Source organism: Drosophila sechellia, chromosome 3L, assembly GCF_004382195.2.
Source record: "Drosophila sechellia strain sech25 chromosome 3L, ASM438219v1, whole genome shotgun sequence".
Classification (NCBI taxonomy): domain Eukaryota; kingdom Metazoa; phylum Arthropoda; class Insecta; order Diptera; family Drosophilidae; genus Drosophila; species Drosophila sechellia.
Window position 1 is genome coordinate 14,438,582 of NC_045951.1, and position 14,362 is coordinate 14,452,943.

At 38.3% G+C, this 14,362-nt stretch overlaps 3 protein-coding genes across 3 annotated transcripts in view; 1 reads left to right on the forward strand and 2 right to left on the reverse strand.

The window, feature by feature from the left end:
• Positions 1 to 444: 444 nt before the first annotated feature.
• On the reverse strand, positions 445 to 1,270 carry LOC6605701 (H/ACA ribonucleoprotein complex subunit 2-like protein). Its single transcript, XM_002030481.2, has 2 exons — positions 943 to 1,270; positions 445 to 882 (listed from the first exon to the last, which is right to left on the reverse strand). Exons 1-2 carry the CDS (start codon positions 1,191 to 1,193, stop codon positions 651 to 653), a joined length of 483 nt encoding a protein of 160 aa, XP_002030517.1. The 5' UTR covers positions 1,194 to 1,270; the 3' UTR covers positions 445 to 650.
• Positions 1,271 to 1,536: 266 nt separating this feature from the next.
• LOC6605702 lies at positions 1,537 to 2,533 on the reverse strand. Its single transcript, XM_002030482.2, has 2 exons — positions 2,394 to 2,533; positions 1,537 to 2,335 (listed from the first exon to the last, which is right to left on the reverse strand). The coding sequence occupies exons 1-2, from the start codon at positions 2,419 to 2,421 to the stop codon at positions 1,638 to 1,640; spliced, it is 726 nt and encodes a 241-aa protein (XP_002030518.1). The 5' UTR covers positions 2,422 to 2,533; the 3' UTR covers positions 1,537 to 1,637.
• Positions 2,534 to 4,258: 1,725 nt separating this feature from the next.
• Positions 4,259 to 14,362, forward strand: part of LOC6605703 (Ig-like and fibronectin type-III domain-containing protein 2) — a 68,655-nt gene continuing 58,551 nt past the window's right edge. The window contains exon 1 of the mRNA XM_002030483.2: positions 4,259 to 4,727. The gene's annotated coding sequence lies outside the window, so the exon portion shown is untranslated. The remainder of the gene's footprint in view (positions 4,728 to 14,362) is intronic.

Consider the following 14,362-nt stretch of genomic DNA (forward strand, 5'->3'; position numbering starts at 1 on the left):
CAGATTCAGATTCAGAAACCAGAAGCCTAACGAAATCCTCCATTTCAACTGTATTGTATATGTAAAACAATTTATATGAAACCAGCTACGCTGAAAATACTTATAAAAAATCACAAAAAAAAGAGAAAACAAAAAAGATCCCCAAGGGACAGCAAAAAAAAATCTTGCACTTTTGGTTTCCTTTGCCGGCCATCCATTCCATCTTAACTGGTTTCGAAATTACTCATTTCCATATCAGCAGTTTTGAAACTATTTCTCTATTAACAAAACTAACAATACTATATCGGACTATATAGGATCGCTTGAAGAATGACGACAAATCTATTAACTAACGTTTAAAATCAGAACTTTGTTTGAGTGAAGGGACTTCATCATAAATTGTATTTTAAAATACTTAGCAGGCTGCAAAAAATGTGTTGGCTCGTTGAGTGAAGTAGTTAATAGTTTGGCAGTTAAAAAAATTGTTTATTCACCATCTACCTAGACTCTTATAATTGATATAGTAACGAGAATTATTAAATCCTATGCAAGAGTTAGAAGTTATCAAATTGATTTCGTGATGCCAAAAGAATCGGCATTCTCCGAAGTTTATTGGTACTTTTTGGACTTAACTAGGTACTTAATTAGGAGGTGGAACTATTCCTACAGATCTAGACGGGTATGTTCAGTGCCGACAGCTCCTCCTTTACCTCGTCGTACAGATCCTTGTACTCCTCGTTCTGACGGACCAGCAGGGCGACTGTACCGCGCTTCACGCCCATGGCAGCACCCAGATCCGCTCGACTGGGCGTGTAGGTATAGGGGATGCCCTTCTCCTCGCAGACGGCGGGTAAGTGGCACATGATGTCCACAGGTGTAACATCGCCAGCAAAGATGCAAATGCTGGAGAAGATGTGGGTATATTTCTTGTTGGCTTGCAGGCACGGATCACGCAGGACTCACCCAGTTTCGCCCTTGCGCAGGCGAGTCTGTACATCCTTCAGTCCATTCCGCAGGAATGTCTTGTGCTTCATGGCCTTCTTCACCAGCTTGTAGCACTTTTTGGCCAGTTTTTTACCTGCCATCGGTTTCGCGATGGCGTTCACAAAGATCAGCTTGTCGTCGTAGGACTCCTCCTCCTTGATGGTAACATCGCCGCTGGCCACCACGGACTCATCGGCATCCTCGGAGCGCTCTACTTTCACTTTGCCCATTGCTATTCTGTTAAAAACGTGGATATTTTGTTTAAACTGCGGTTTTTGTTCGAAACACGTGTTCAGTGTGACCGCGGATCGAATTTTGAAGTATACTAGATTGTCCCAAAAAGATACTAAAATAAATACCGTTCAGACATGGATTAGTCGGACTTGCTTTATGGTTTGTGACTTTACTAATGTTTTTGGCTAAGTTTTTACACTGAGAAAAAATATTACTTCATGTATGGTCTTCCAGGCCTGACGCCTAAATAGATTAAAAAAAGTTAAGACAGTTTTTAATGTTAAATTGATATTAAAATAAAAGTAGAGTGCTGCCCAAGCAATCACCGCGCAAAAATACTTTAAGAACACATTAAACATTTATTAAAATCTCACATTCAAATTCAAATCCACATGACATAAAACAGTTTAAAATTAGCAGAAATCCTACAGGATATAAAATCAGAAGAATTGCTTGGCCAGCTGGATAATATTCATGGCCAATCGGATCTCCCGGGCGCCGCGGACGCCCAGTGCCGCCAAGTCCTCCAGGGTCATTTGTATGAGCACCTCGATGTCGATCTCCTGGCGCGTGAACAGCTCCGTGAGATGCGCGTTTCCGGTGCGATCGAGCAGGGATTTGACCCGAGGACTCAATGTGGGGTGCTCCACCGGGGAGCAGGGCTTATAGCGTGGATGATGGATACTGGGAGTGGGACTCCTTGAGTCCTCTACTTTAATTTTTGTTCTCGAACTTTTCAACTTGGATTCCTCCTGCTTCAGCCGCGTTTCCTGCTGCAGTCGGATATCAGGCTTTGGCCTGTCTTCCCTCCTAGTTCTCAGTAGCTTCGAATCTCCGGATTCTCCCAGTAGCTTGGTCTCCCCATTTATGAAGGTACTTTGACTTGTGGGCGAAAATACGGAACGCGTGAGCATAAATTTCTGTGAAAATCGCCGGGGCAAAGTGGATTCCGATAGTCGTTTTAACCCGGACAATGCCGGTCGACTGTTTGGAACCGTAAGATTATTTTCCTTCGGCATTCCAAAGAGTCCGTATTTCGCGGAACCCTTCCTACCAACGCCCCCAGTGGGCGTGACATCTTCGAATGTAAAAGCTTCGGTGGAGAGCGGAGTAAGTGGGGTCAGTGGGGATGCGGGATCTATTGAAAGTTCAAAGATATCTTTTAATCTTTTTTACAAAAGTATTAACAATACTACCTCTATAGACGCGATTGTAGCGCTCCATTCTGTAATTTTACAAATAATATTTTCCACGAGCACAAAAAAGACGACAAACGTGCAATAAGAATTGCGAAAAGTAACTAACTGTAAGTAACTGCGTTTATAATGCGACCGCATTAAGAGCGGTTAAAATTGCCGAAAATATGAAGATCAGGCAACTCATAAAATCCTATTTATAGAACCATTATCAGTGCTGAAAAACGATCCTTTAAAATAGAACCTATGATGAGTTTTTAAAATTTTAATTAATATCTTATATAGATCATAATACATATATTTCACTTGAACAACAGCTACTATTTTTTACTATTTAGATCTTTTATGTTTTCAAAAAAGCAAAGTGTGGTTTAAAAGTATTTTAAATATGCCTATTAACTTATACGAAACTTAAAAAAAATAGTTGACAAATAAATCAATAACGAAAAACATAAATAAAAAAATGTTTTGTTTCTGTTAAGGTTTTTGTGCCTTTTTATAAATGATTAAGAATAAAAGTTAATCTGGCACATTAGAATATTCATATCCAATTTTTTTTGCTATTGTTAAATCTCTGATTTTACCCTCGTGATTTGGGTGAAATAAATAAATTAGAATAAAAGTTCAAGGAACTCGCCACGCATTAATATTTACCATTTCACATGTCTAAGTACCAAATATCGTTTTATACCGTCTACATAATATTATTTTGCTTCTAATTAAAGCGAGTTTGTCCAGTTTTTTAGTCGTTACTTTTGCGTTGCGATTTGATTTGATTTGCTTCGGTTTTTGCGTCGAAGTTTTTGCGACGAATCTTTTTTGCGAATCGGCAGTCAACAGATGAACCGATAAAAGCTAAACAATTGTTGCACAAAACGTGCAAATAAATTGAACGAAAATAATCAATTAAGTTAATTTAATGACGTCGAAAACTCGCAATTCTTGCGTGCAATCATGACAATATTCATAAAGAGTATTAAACACTTGATTTTAAATTTAAATGATTTTAAATTTTTTGTACACTTTGGAGAGTAATGTATTACTTTTATAGTCTTTTGCTGCGCAAATTAATGTTGTATTTATTAATAAATACTATTTCATGTCATCTGATAATCGTTTTAACATATTTTTCTTGCTTCTCTTTACATGAAAAAATATTATTTTGCAGCTCAATAATTATTTGAATAAATTAATAATTAGTAAACTGTAATATCTGGCCTGAAAATGATTTATTAGGCTGTAAAATGCATTTAAAAATTCTACTTTTATATCACAGTATGCACTTCTATACTATATAAAAGATATTTTTAAGAAATCGGAGGTAAGGCTTACTTACTAAAGTTTCAACACCCATGACTTCAGATAAAAAACCATCTATAGATATATGTATGTATGTATAGATATAATATTTTGTGCACTGTGAAATCTTGACATTGCCACCTGTTAAAGCCCCACAGATATTTTGGCGCTGCTGCTGCTGCTGTTTGGGTTTTAGGCGCTTACCTTGCTTTATTTGGTTTTTCGTGGGCAAGAACAACATGGAATTATTGTCTTTGCGCAGTCGGCAATGCCGAAGCTTTGGACCCCCCTCGCGCACCATAAACTCCCCCCTTTCGACCAAGTTGGCCACACATGTGGGGCTTGTTGTTGCCGGCTTTTGGCCAAGAAACAGCTGAGCTCGGCCAGCTGCTTTGTGTTTATATTTTTTTCACGAGCATCGGAGCGCCTGCGCACTAGCCATACATATATACATATATATAGCCCCCGATCCCGAAAGCCGAAGCGGAAAGCCGAGCTTTTTGTCGACTCGAGAACGGACGTATAAAATAGCGATGGCTGGCCACAAAGCGATTCAGTCGTCTAACGGAGTTCAAACCAAGCTGAGCTGGAAAAGTTCTGTTAGCCAAAGTGTGGAAAACCCAACGTAGTTGTCTGTCGTAAAAATTCAGAGAGCGAAAAAAAATAAATATTCCCAAGTCATAAACAAGTGCGTTTGAATACCGACAAAAAAAAGAAAGAGGCAAAAATCATTTACGAGTGCTGTGCTGTGGGCGCATAATTGTATGCAAAAGTGCATAAAGTATCCAACAGAATATAACGAAATCAATTTTTGGGGAGACCCAAAAAAATTCAATTCTTTTCGACCACTCGAGCCGTGTTCTTGAGACATGCAAAAGTAGCCAGTGAAGTGTTAAATTTAAAAAAAAAGGGTAAAAGCAAAAAATAATAGTAACAACAAGCACTACAACTAGCGACAACTTGCGAAACGTTTTTTATTTTTTTGTTTGCCGCCGACGACGACGACGACGAAGCCGCCTCAACAAAAGAACTTTGGTAGGTTTTTATTCGGTTTTCCACTGTTGGAGCTTTGCCTTTGTTTGCCTTGCCGTGGATTTCATGCAAATTAAATTAAGCAATTAAACGAAACACACACAAAAATTGTATTTGCCAAGCTCGATTCTTTAGATTTCTTTCGTTTTTGCTCGGCGATTGTATTGGATTACCTCATATTTGAGCTCCCTAGGTGATTGCAAAAGTTTCGTTATTATTATTTTTTTTTTTTTGTTCAGCATTTCTGGGTATATTGGCAATAATTGCAAAACTTACCCAATCGGTCAGTTATTATCGCTTTGCCGGATTGTGTCTGATTTTTTTGCTGTACTAGTTTTCGCACTAGGAGTGCAAGTAGATTTTCACTCTGCTTTATTTTTTCACTTTCGACCGGTGCTCCTCTCTCATGGAAATTCAAATAAAAAACTCAAAAAAACTTTTTTAATAACAACAGACGGCGGGGCGAAAAGTGCTGCGGGTGGGGAGGGGGTAGTATGGGTATGGGGTTCACGGTTGGGGCTGCACTGGAATATATTTAATTGAACAACAAAAAGAAAGCCAAACAATCATAGGCATCGCAGAAAAGTGAATTGTTGTTGCTCTTTTGCCGCTCAAATGATACACAATGGACAGCCAGAGTACAGCTGCCACCTAGAACAAGTGGCATAATAAATAAATATTTAAAAAATAAACAATGATACAAAATACGTAGAGCGAAATTAAATTTTCAAAAGTGTACTTATTGCATTCGAGCTGGAACGTAGAGCTTAAAAATGGGTAAAATTTAAGTTTTGAAACTCATCAAAAATGGTAAATGCAAGCCACTTTTGTTAAAGAGAATAATCATTAATCATGTTTTTACAAGGCAGCCTTATTATTGTTTGTGCTAGTTAGAAAATTGAAAATGTTATATAGTTTTTGCGTTGATTACGAAATTTTCAAAATAAAAGTAGCATATGTTTTGGAATATTTTTTAAAGACTTGCAATTTACGTTTGCCGAGCAAAGCGGCTTAAAAGCACTTGTATAGTTCAACGAAATATTTGATATGCCTAAGCAAGTTAAAAATAAATCAGCTCACACCAAATACAATACATATATAGACTCCGTTCTTTTATAAAAAAAATGTGTATAAAATCTATAATGAAGCCGAAAGTCTGAGGAACCCATTTAAAATAAATACAAGGACCCTCGGCCTGTTTAAAAAAAATGTGTACAAGGCATAAAAGCAAATTTGGAAATGTACAAACAAAAAATTCGCTTTGGCAAACAGATTTGAAAATAGACCAAAACAAACCGAAAGCAATAAAAGAGCACGGGAAGTACGAGCAAATTGTTGAAAAATGTAACAAGTCAAAGGAATTTTTTTCAACGTCAAATTCGGTTTTCCCCCCTATTGCCCGCATTCATTCCCATTCGCTTGGCCAAAAAATGTTGCGATAATTTAAATAGAAAAAGTTAACAAAAAATGAAGAAGCAAATGTGGTTTGCTTTCGCTGAGAACGTAAATAAAACCTGAATATTTAGAGTATACTTCCACGGATATATAGTGGAATTCATGGCGTGAAGTTTTGTGAATTTTGCACATTGAATTTAATGAAATTTTTAGCAGGGTAAAATTAAAACAAAAAAAAAAACTTTTAACCCACACTGATGCTATCGATAAAAAGAATTTTTGATAGAGGCAAAGACGCTTGTTAAAATCATATATTCCGTTTAAATCCAACAAAACCCAGTCCAAAGTGAAGTTGCGAAACTCGCAAAGATTAAAACAAATGCCAAGGAACTTTCTGGCTTTTTGATTTGGCTGATTTTAAACTTTTCTCTTAATGCCCTCACTTCCCTATCTTTTCACCGTCAAATATGCAAATGAAATGCGTTCAAGTATTTGCTGAAAATTAAACGGAAATAATTGAATTATGCTTAAATCAAATGTGAAGCATTCGATTAAATTTGATCGCAAGGCAGCAATCGCATTGAATAAATAAATAGTAATAGCAGTAAAAAACTAACCTATGGCGAGGAAAATAATGTAAATATTTGCGTAATCTAACATCATTTGCATAGGGCACCAAGTGAAAGCAGTTGGATGGAAAAATTCAACTGTCTCCCTCACGGGGTTTTTTGCTTGTTTTCCTGTTGGATTTCGGTGTTATCAGCAAGGATGTTTGACAGCCTGCCGGAAGTCTGCCAATTAGAGCAGAATCTGCAGGCCAGGATTTGGTCGCAAACGAAAGTCTTTTAAATAAGTTCAACCGGAGTGTTGCAAATAAATGCCTAAGCATTTTAAAAGTTTTCGAATAATAAAATCCATAATTAATGGCTAGCAGCAAAAACAAAAAAAAACAAAATCAAAATCAAAAGAAAAGCTGCAGAAATGTGTGAAATTTTAAATTAAAGGATAAAACCCACTTGCATGTGTTTCAACGAGTGTGCTTCGTCTAATTCCCAAAGGATCTGTTTCCACCCTAAGAACCAAAATGAATATGAATGTGCATCGTATGTTTTGCCAGCTTGAGTCGCCTGCACTTGGGGATTTCTAACCAGACCTACAAAAAATGAAGCAGAATTGTCCAACCAAAATTTATTCTGTTGTCGCTTTAGAATAGAGCAGCCACCAAGGACCAACTAAAAAAAAAAATAAAAAAAACAGAGGATAAAATACATAAAAGTACAGATACAATTTGCCAGAAAAAAGTGTTTGCCCAAAAACTGCAGTTACAATGGGATGGAGTGCTAGAAATCTGTTCAAAATTAAGCAATGAAATAAAGAACTTATTTTAAGTTATTATGTAAAACATTTGAATGTTAAAGGAAGTAAAGCTAAAGTTGTAGTAGTGATATTTAACAATGCATATCTTATTTAAGCCCAGTTAATGGAAATCTTAAAAGATTATTTCCATGTATTTGTAATATAATATTAAATATAGTATTAAATGATGGCTAGAAGACGTTTTCCGTTTATTGTGTGCCCACTGTACGGGCGATTGTAGACGAGCGTCGAGTGACGAAGCTAAAGTCACATGAGTGCAATTTTAAAACAGTGAAAGATAAATAAAGCGAAAGCAAACAACTGATCAAATCTCGGCGCTATTGCAATGGGCGTCGTTTTTCCGAAATGACGGCTTAGATGTACGCCCCATAAAAAAAATATAGACGAGCCAAACCTGAAAGTTGAGAATGAGAATGGGAATGGGAATGAGCTGGGGGGCCAGGCACCAAGATGGCAAACAACTGAGGTTGCAATAAATCCCCGGCAAGACAAGCAAAAGGAGCTGCAATTGAACCGCCTGCTCTTTGGCGCTTGGCGCTTGGTCCTTCGTCCTTGCTCCTTGGTACTGGGTACTTGGTCCTCCATCCGTCGTCCTGGGCTCGTATAGCGCAACAGAATGTCAATTACTTGAATGTGAGGTTAGGTCAAAGCCATCTAGTCGAGCTTGATTTTCATTTGAAAATTCCCTGTCCGGTCGGGAAATGGGAAAAACTATCGGGAGCCCATGGGTGGCCGATTGCCCTGATTGCCCTCCCAGTTCCCAGTTACTTTGACTAATTTCGGCAAATCGACGTGCGATGGCAATAAATTCTTGCTCGAAATCTGGAAATTTAATGGATTAAGGGATGTGGTAAATTTAGCCTTGATTTGCGGTTTGATTTTTCATATTCCAGTTGCATTTATTACCTACTGACCACACTGCATTTGTGCATTTACACTCGAAGAAAAAAAGCTTACTTAAAGGATATATAATTTTTGACATTTTAAAACGTGAAAAAATTTCATTGATGCTTTTTAGGAATTTTCAAAATATTAATAAGATAAGCATTTATTTTTCCAATATATATTTACATTGCAAACCTTTAATAATTACTTCAAATATATTTATCTAGTATTGACATCATTTTACTTCATATGCTTACAGTAAAATATTTTTGGTTTTGTTTTCTATGGTACTCGTAGTTCTTGTCACGTTTGGATTTGAGTTTGATATTTTGGCACAACTTATGGCATTTTTTTTTGTCAGTGTGCCATCAAGAAGTGAGCAGAAAAGAGTCTTGGGCCAAGTCGAAGGGATCTTTTTTGTGGGTTTCCATTTATCGATGGCCTGCTTGCATGTTTGTCTGTCAATTGGATTTCGTCCTGGAAGTGAGCTTTGAGTTCTGGGTTTCCGTTTGCCATTTAGATCCGCCGCAGCCATAGCAAGCGCCCGAATCTGAATCAGAATCTGAATCTGAATCAGAATCACAGGCACTTGGCCGCCTTTGAGCTTTGAACATGCGAGAGGCTGGCCTGGTCAAATGCTCAAATGCTTGGCTCGTTTGCAGGTTTCCTTTGTGCCGCTGGGCTCGGAATTCCTGCTTAGAGTTGAAGTTCGAAGATTTTTCGCATGCCTTCAATCGTTTACTCCGTTGAATAGCTGAAATTTGTTTATTGGAAAAAAGCCCTAGAACAATGGAAAAATACTAACTTAAGCTGTCAATTAAATCAGCAGAAGGGTCACGATTAGTGTGGGCTTCTTAAAACAGCAAAGGGTTGGGTAATTGAATTTTTTATATTATATATATTTCCATTTTTTATATTTCTTTTGCTGCACGATCATCATACTTCGTCTTAAAATTATTCAAATTAGTTTTCATCTAAAAAAAAAGATATAGTAACATTTATTAACATTCCCATGGAATATTACGAACTATAGTTTCTTACTTTGTAATTTACCCCCTCGATGAGTTAAAAAAGTTTCTGCTTTTCCAAATCTCTGCACAAGTTGATAAACAACATCAAAGAGACATAAACACAAAAAGAGCAAAACTGAGACGCAGACTATGACTATAAAAGAATTTACCCCGCGAAAGAGTCACACTTTAATAAATATTTTTGGTAATATGAATAATAGATAGAAAGCTGGATAAAAATCCTTTTTAACATGCAGTTTTCCACTATAATTAAATGAAGTTTTAATGGAAATGAATTAGGCTAGTTTGGCAGAAATGGTGTGGCTGCATATCATTTTCAAAACTTTTTTTTTGAAGTGCCGAGTGTACTTGGGCGAGTAAACTTAAGATAAAGCGAGTGACGAATACGTTGACGTCTTTTGGCTCTGATGGAAGCAGTCGCAGCGCAGGAGCCGTCGCATCAAAATAAATGGATATAGTTTAAGTGTAGGAAAAACATGGCCGAAACGGAAGAACTAATGGATGGATGTATGGCTGGCTGGTTGGCTAAAAGATGGGCTGTGACAGGGGGTCGAGATGTAGCCAGAACTGTCAGATCTGATGCCGTTGTTGCGTCGCGTCATTCGCAATTTTTCTATTGTTTGCCCAGTTTTTTCGCTTTTCCCCTACTACGTTTTCCTCCTTTTTTTTTTTGCACGTTACGTCTGTTTGTCAGACAGCTGAGCACTGTTTATATGCCAGACATATAGCCATATAGCCCAGTACAGCCCCACATATACATATATCCGGATATATATACGCATATATCGTCTGTGTGCCCAGACGACTGCCTGTCGACGGAGTTCGCTCGTATTACCCTGTCAATCTTTACTTTCATGTGCTCGTTTGCAGCGTTTTCGCGCCGTAAGTGAGAGGGAAATTACGGAGGTGTTTTCGACCATTCCCCCGCTGTGGAGTGGCGTTTTGGGGAATTGCTATTGATTTTGATTCGCATCGAAATACGCATTGATCTATTTTTGGTTCATTTTAGGCGTATACGCTCATTTGATGTCCTTTGCATTGGCATTTATTCATTAATATATGTATTATTCTGTATCAATAAAAAATAAAGATAAAGCCCCTTTGCTAAATCCAAAACTACCTACTTGCTACTTAGCAAAATGAAATTGCCAAGAAAGTTTGCCGGATTTGCAACATTATAATGTTGCGCAAAATTGAATGCAACCCCTTAATAGTTTTCAACCATATGAACGTATTAAAATCCTGCTAAAAAAAGGGTTGGCCGTCAAAAAAAAAAGAAATAGAAAGGAAATGGGAACGGCAGGGGAGAAAATGCGATGAAGACTTTGTCCGTGTTCGCTAGAGAAATGAGCAAAAATTCCACCGAAATGGCAAAGGCGGCGGGCAATGGGGGGCGTGGTCGCGGTGGGAGTGGAAATAGGAGTGCCTTGTGTGACACAAGTGACACTATTTTCTGGCGCTGCCAGTGCCACAAGTAGAAATTCGCTAATGCCCGCTGTTGCAGGCGGCACCAGCAGCGACAGCAGCAACAAACAAGCGCACTGGGGATGCAGCGCCATGTTGCAATTATTATTTCCGGCTGGAAGCGAAAAATAAAGTTGGATATGCAATGAGCAGGAAGCAGCACACGCCAAAAGCACAGGCGTGGCGTGCGAAAAAAAATGAGGCCTCCGCACCGACCAAAATAACACTCATCCGCCGCGTTGGCCAACCTCAAATCCTGTTCGAGATGAGCGAAGGGAGTGCAGGGTTGAAACCCTTTTAATTTGAAGATTAGTGCTTCAAATTTTGCTGGTACTACGGCACAAGGCTTATGTACATTTCAAAATAATTTAAGTGTTATTATAAGTAGTTTGTTGTAGGCTTATATGTGCTACTTTTCCGCTGACCTCATTATGTATATGAATACTAATAAATACCAGCTTATTTCGATGAGCTTGCATATCGGAGATCGCACTGAAAAGAAGCAGTATAATATTTTATGCTTGCGAATTGATAGTTTTTCCTGGGCTGCTCATCTAGATACATCCTTATCGCGAGCCTTCACTGTCCTTTTTATTCTCAGCCCGCTAAATTCCAGCCCATCAACAGTGGTAGCGAAAAAATAAAAAAAAACAGAAAACCGTGGATGGCAGGGCCTGCGACGACGTTTCCTCTTTTGTTTGTGTGCAGCGCATAATTTGCGAGACAAACATGCAAAAATGCCCCAGAAGTGAAAAAATATCCCAACCTACATCCAGATCCATGCATATACATACATATGTACATATATGCAGGCGTAGATACGTATCCGAAAAGGGAGAACAATTCCCCAGCAAGTTGAAGTGCAAAATGGCGGGAGCAAAGGACTCCAAAGGGGGCCTAAAAGCGCGGCTTACAGAGGCGCTCGCAAAGTGGGATTCTACGTGGGCTGGTGGGCTGTGGGTGGTGGTGTATAAAAAGGGGTATCAAAGGGGGGACCGTGCTGTTGCGGCCTGAAGATTTTGAAGTTTTTGCGGTGGCCGCTGCTCGTTTCGTTTCGCTTGAAGACGCAAAGTTTATCTTGCGCTTAGGCGCAACGGCCGCGAGTTGCAACCGATGGCTTCATCTCAAAGGATCTCTACTTCGTCCTGTTTGTAAGTGTGATGTACTTAAAAGAAAGGGTTTCAAACCAATATTAATTTATTATGAAGAAAGTATTTGAATGTTTTGTAACTTACATAAGATTCAAGAGGGAACCTACAAATTTCGCATTTTCTTGCATTTTTTCCATTTTATTTTCAATTTTTTACAATATTTCACTATTTTGTATTGGTTTATAGATTTTTCAAGAATTTCCCTCGATTTTTTTGAGTGTTTTTGTCGTGGCTTTCTGTTATTGGCCTTTTTGACTTGTTTATGGCCATAAGTTGATTTCCGAAATGGAATTCTCAGAAAGGGATTTGACTGCCGGCTCGGCCCGAAACCTCATTATTGGACTTCAAAGCGAATGGCAAATCCCGCGGCCAGAAACCCGGTAAAAACCGGCCTCCGTTTATTTAAAGGAAATGTACCACCGCCTGCAGGACCACTGTCCAAAACCACCCACCACCATTATTCCCACAATAATCGACAAAAAAAATGAATCAATTTTTTTATGTGCGCCCCACTTCATTGTCTTGGATCCAAAATGGAGGAAGGATATTATTGACTAATGGCTGCAGTCGAGGCAAATTTATGGTGCTCAAAGGATGTGAGGGTTTGTGTGCATATGGGTTAATGAACATTTTTGATGGTAATTGAATGCGGCACTTGGGTTTACCACTGTAGTTATGTCTAATGTATTGCCCGCCCCCGGGGGTAAAATACATATAATTTATACACACGATTGATAAGCCAAATAAATTTGTCATGTCTCATCTCTCTCAGATGCTGATTGCGGGTTAAACAGAAAAAAACAAAATGAACAAAACGATGGGATAAATAAATAATTATGGATTGTGCTGCATGTCACCATAGAATAGTAAAACTTTGAATTTGCCTGGCCAACAACAATAAATGCGAATCTAGAAATCCGGCAAACGAAATGGAATCGTAAAAATGGAAACAAGTTGCAAATAAACAAAAAGCCAAATCCCTTGTAGCCATAACCCAAAAAAAAACCAAGTGAGAATGGGTAAAGGGTAAAAGCAGCAACTGAAGGAAAACAAAAGAAAAACATTTGTTTAGCACTTGAAAAATGTGCTCGACTGCACAGGGCAACAGCGAAAATTCTGCGGCCCCTGATCATGTGGTTCTCCGCTTTTCCGAAAACCCCGCTGCCTCTTTTTACTTGTCAACCTTTATATGAAAATGTTTGAGCTCGTGTTTTTTTTTTTTTTGCTCCTAGTTAGACTTTGTGAACCCAAAAGGTCCTGCGTGTTCCTGCATTTGTCGCTTTTCTATATGGCTTGAACAGTGGTGTGGGTTGCTTATAGTTTGAAGTTAGATAAAATAGTGCACCATTTGAAAAATACTGAAAATTTTGTATAAAATTATATTAATAAGGATTTAATTAGATTTTATGTTCATTTTTATGATGCCTAAAACACTTTTGTTTAATAAATAAGGATAATAGGGCTTTTGGAGCATACAAAAAAATACTGAAAATATTGTATTAAATTATATTAATAAGGATTTAATTAGATTTTATGTTCATTTTTATGATGCTTAAAACACTTTTGTTTAATAAATAAGGATAATAGGGCTTTTGGAGCATACAAAAAAGTCCTGCTTTTAAAGCCCCAATAACTCTTGTTCCCGGCCAAACAAATCTAAAACTTCTGCGGACTTTCAATCATACAAAAAAATTTTAAATTTGTTATTACTTACTTATTATAGCTCTGAGGGGCCAGTGTAACTTTTTTTCTTTTTGTTTTTGTCACTGTGGTCACGCCGCTGTCATCAAGCCAGATGCTCCCCCGTCTCAAAAATTTCCGCCCCTTTCTCTTCATCGGATAAACATTGGGACAAAAAAAAAGAAGGAGAGTTGGAGGGGTGGTAAAGTGGGAAACTGGGAAAAACTTTGGGGAAAACCGAGGAATACAACATAATTGCAATTTGCGTAATTGTGCCCCTAAAGCTGAATGAGAAATGAGCGGCAACGAGTCGTGCTCTGAGTAACTGAGAAGAGAGTTAAGCTTTTGCTTAGCGGACGCGGATGACAACTCTACAGACGGACAGTGCGGACGGACTGGAGCACGGCTAAAATATGAATATCCGAATGTACTTAATAAACAAAAACACAGAAGAAAAGCAGCCAGAGTAAACAGTATGTTGTATGCATGGAAAGAGCCAGCCCTTCATTTCTCCCTAAAACCGTGCACACACCCGGCCATTTTTTGCGAGTCCCTTGAAATTCACCAAGAGGTTTTTTCGGAAGTTGGGGGGAAGTTTGGTGGCTTCCGTGTGACACCCATGGAAAACTGCAATGAAGTTTATTTTGTTTTTTTT

Bases quoted from the DNA above. Each gene is read 5' to 3' on its own strand.
- LOC6605701 (XM_002030481.2), bottom strand. From the start codon at position 1,193: ATGGGCAAAGTGAAAGTAGAGCGCTCCGAGGATGCCGATGAGTCCGTG. The intron at 883-942 runs GTGAGTCCTGCG...CATCTTCTCCAG, and splicing joins CTGCGCAAGGGCGAAACTGG to CATTTGCATCTTTGCTGGCG.
- LOC6605702 (XM_002030482.2), bottom strand. From the start codon at position 2,421: ATGGAGCGCTACAATCGCGTCTATAGAG. The intron at 2,336-2,393 runs GTAGTATTGTTA...AACTTTCAATAG, and splicing joins CTACAATCGCGTCTATAGAG to ATCCCGCATCCCCACTGACC.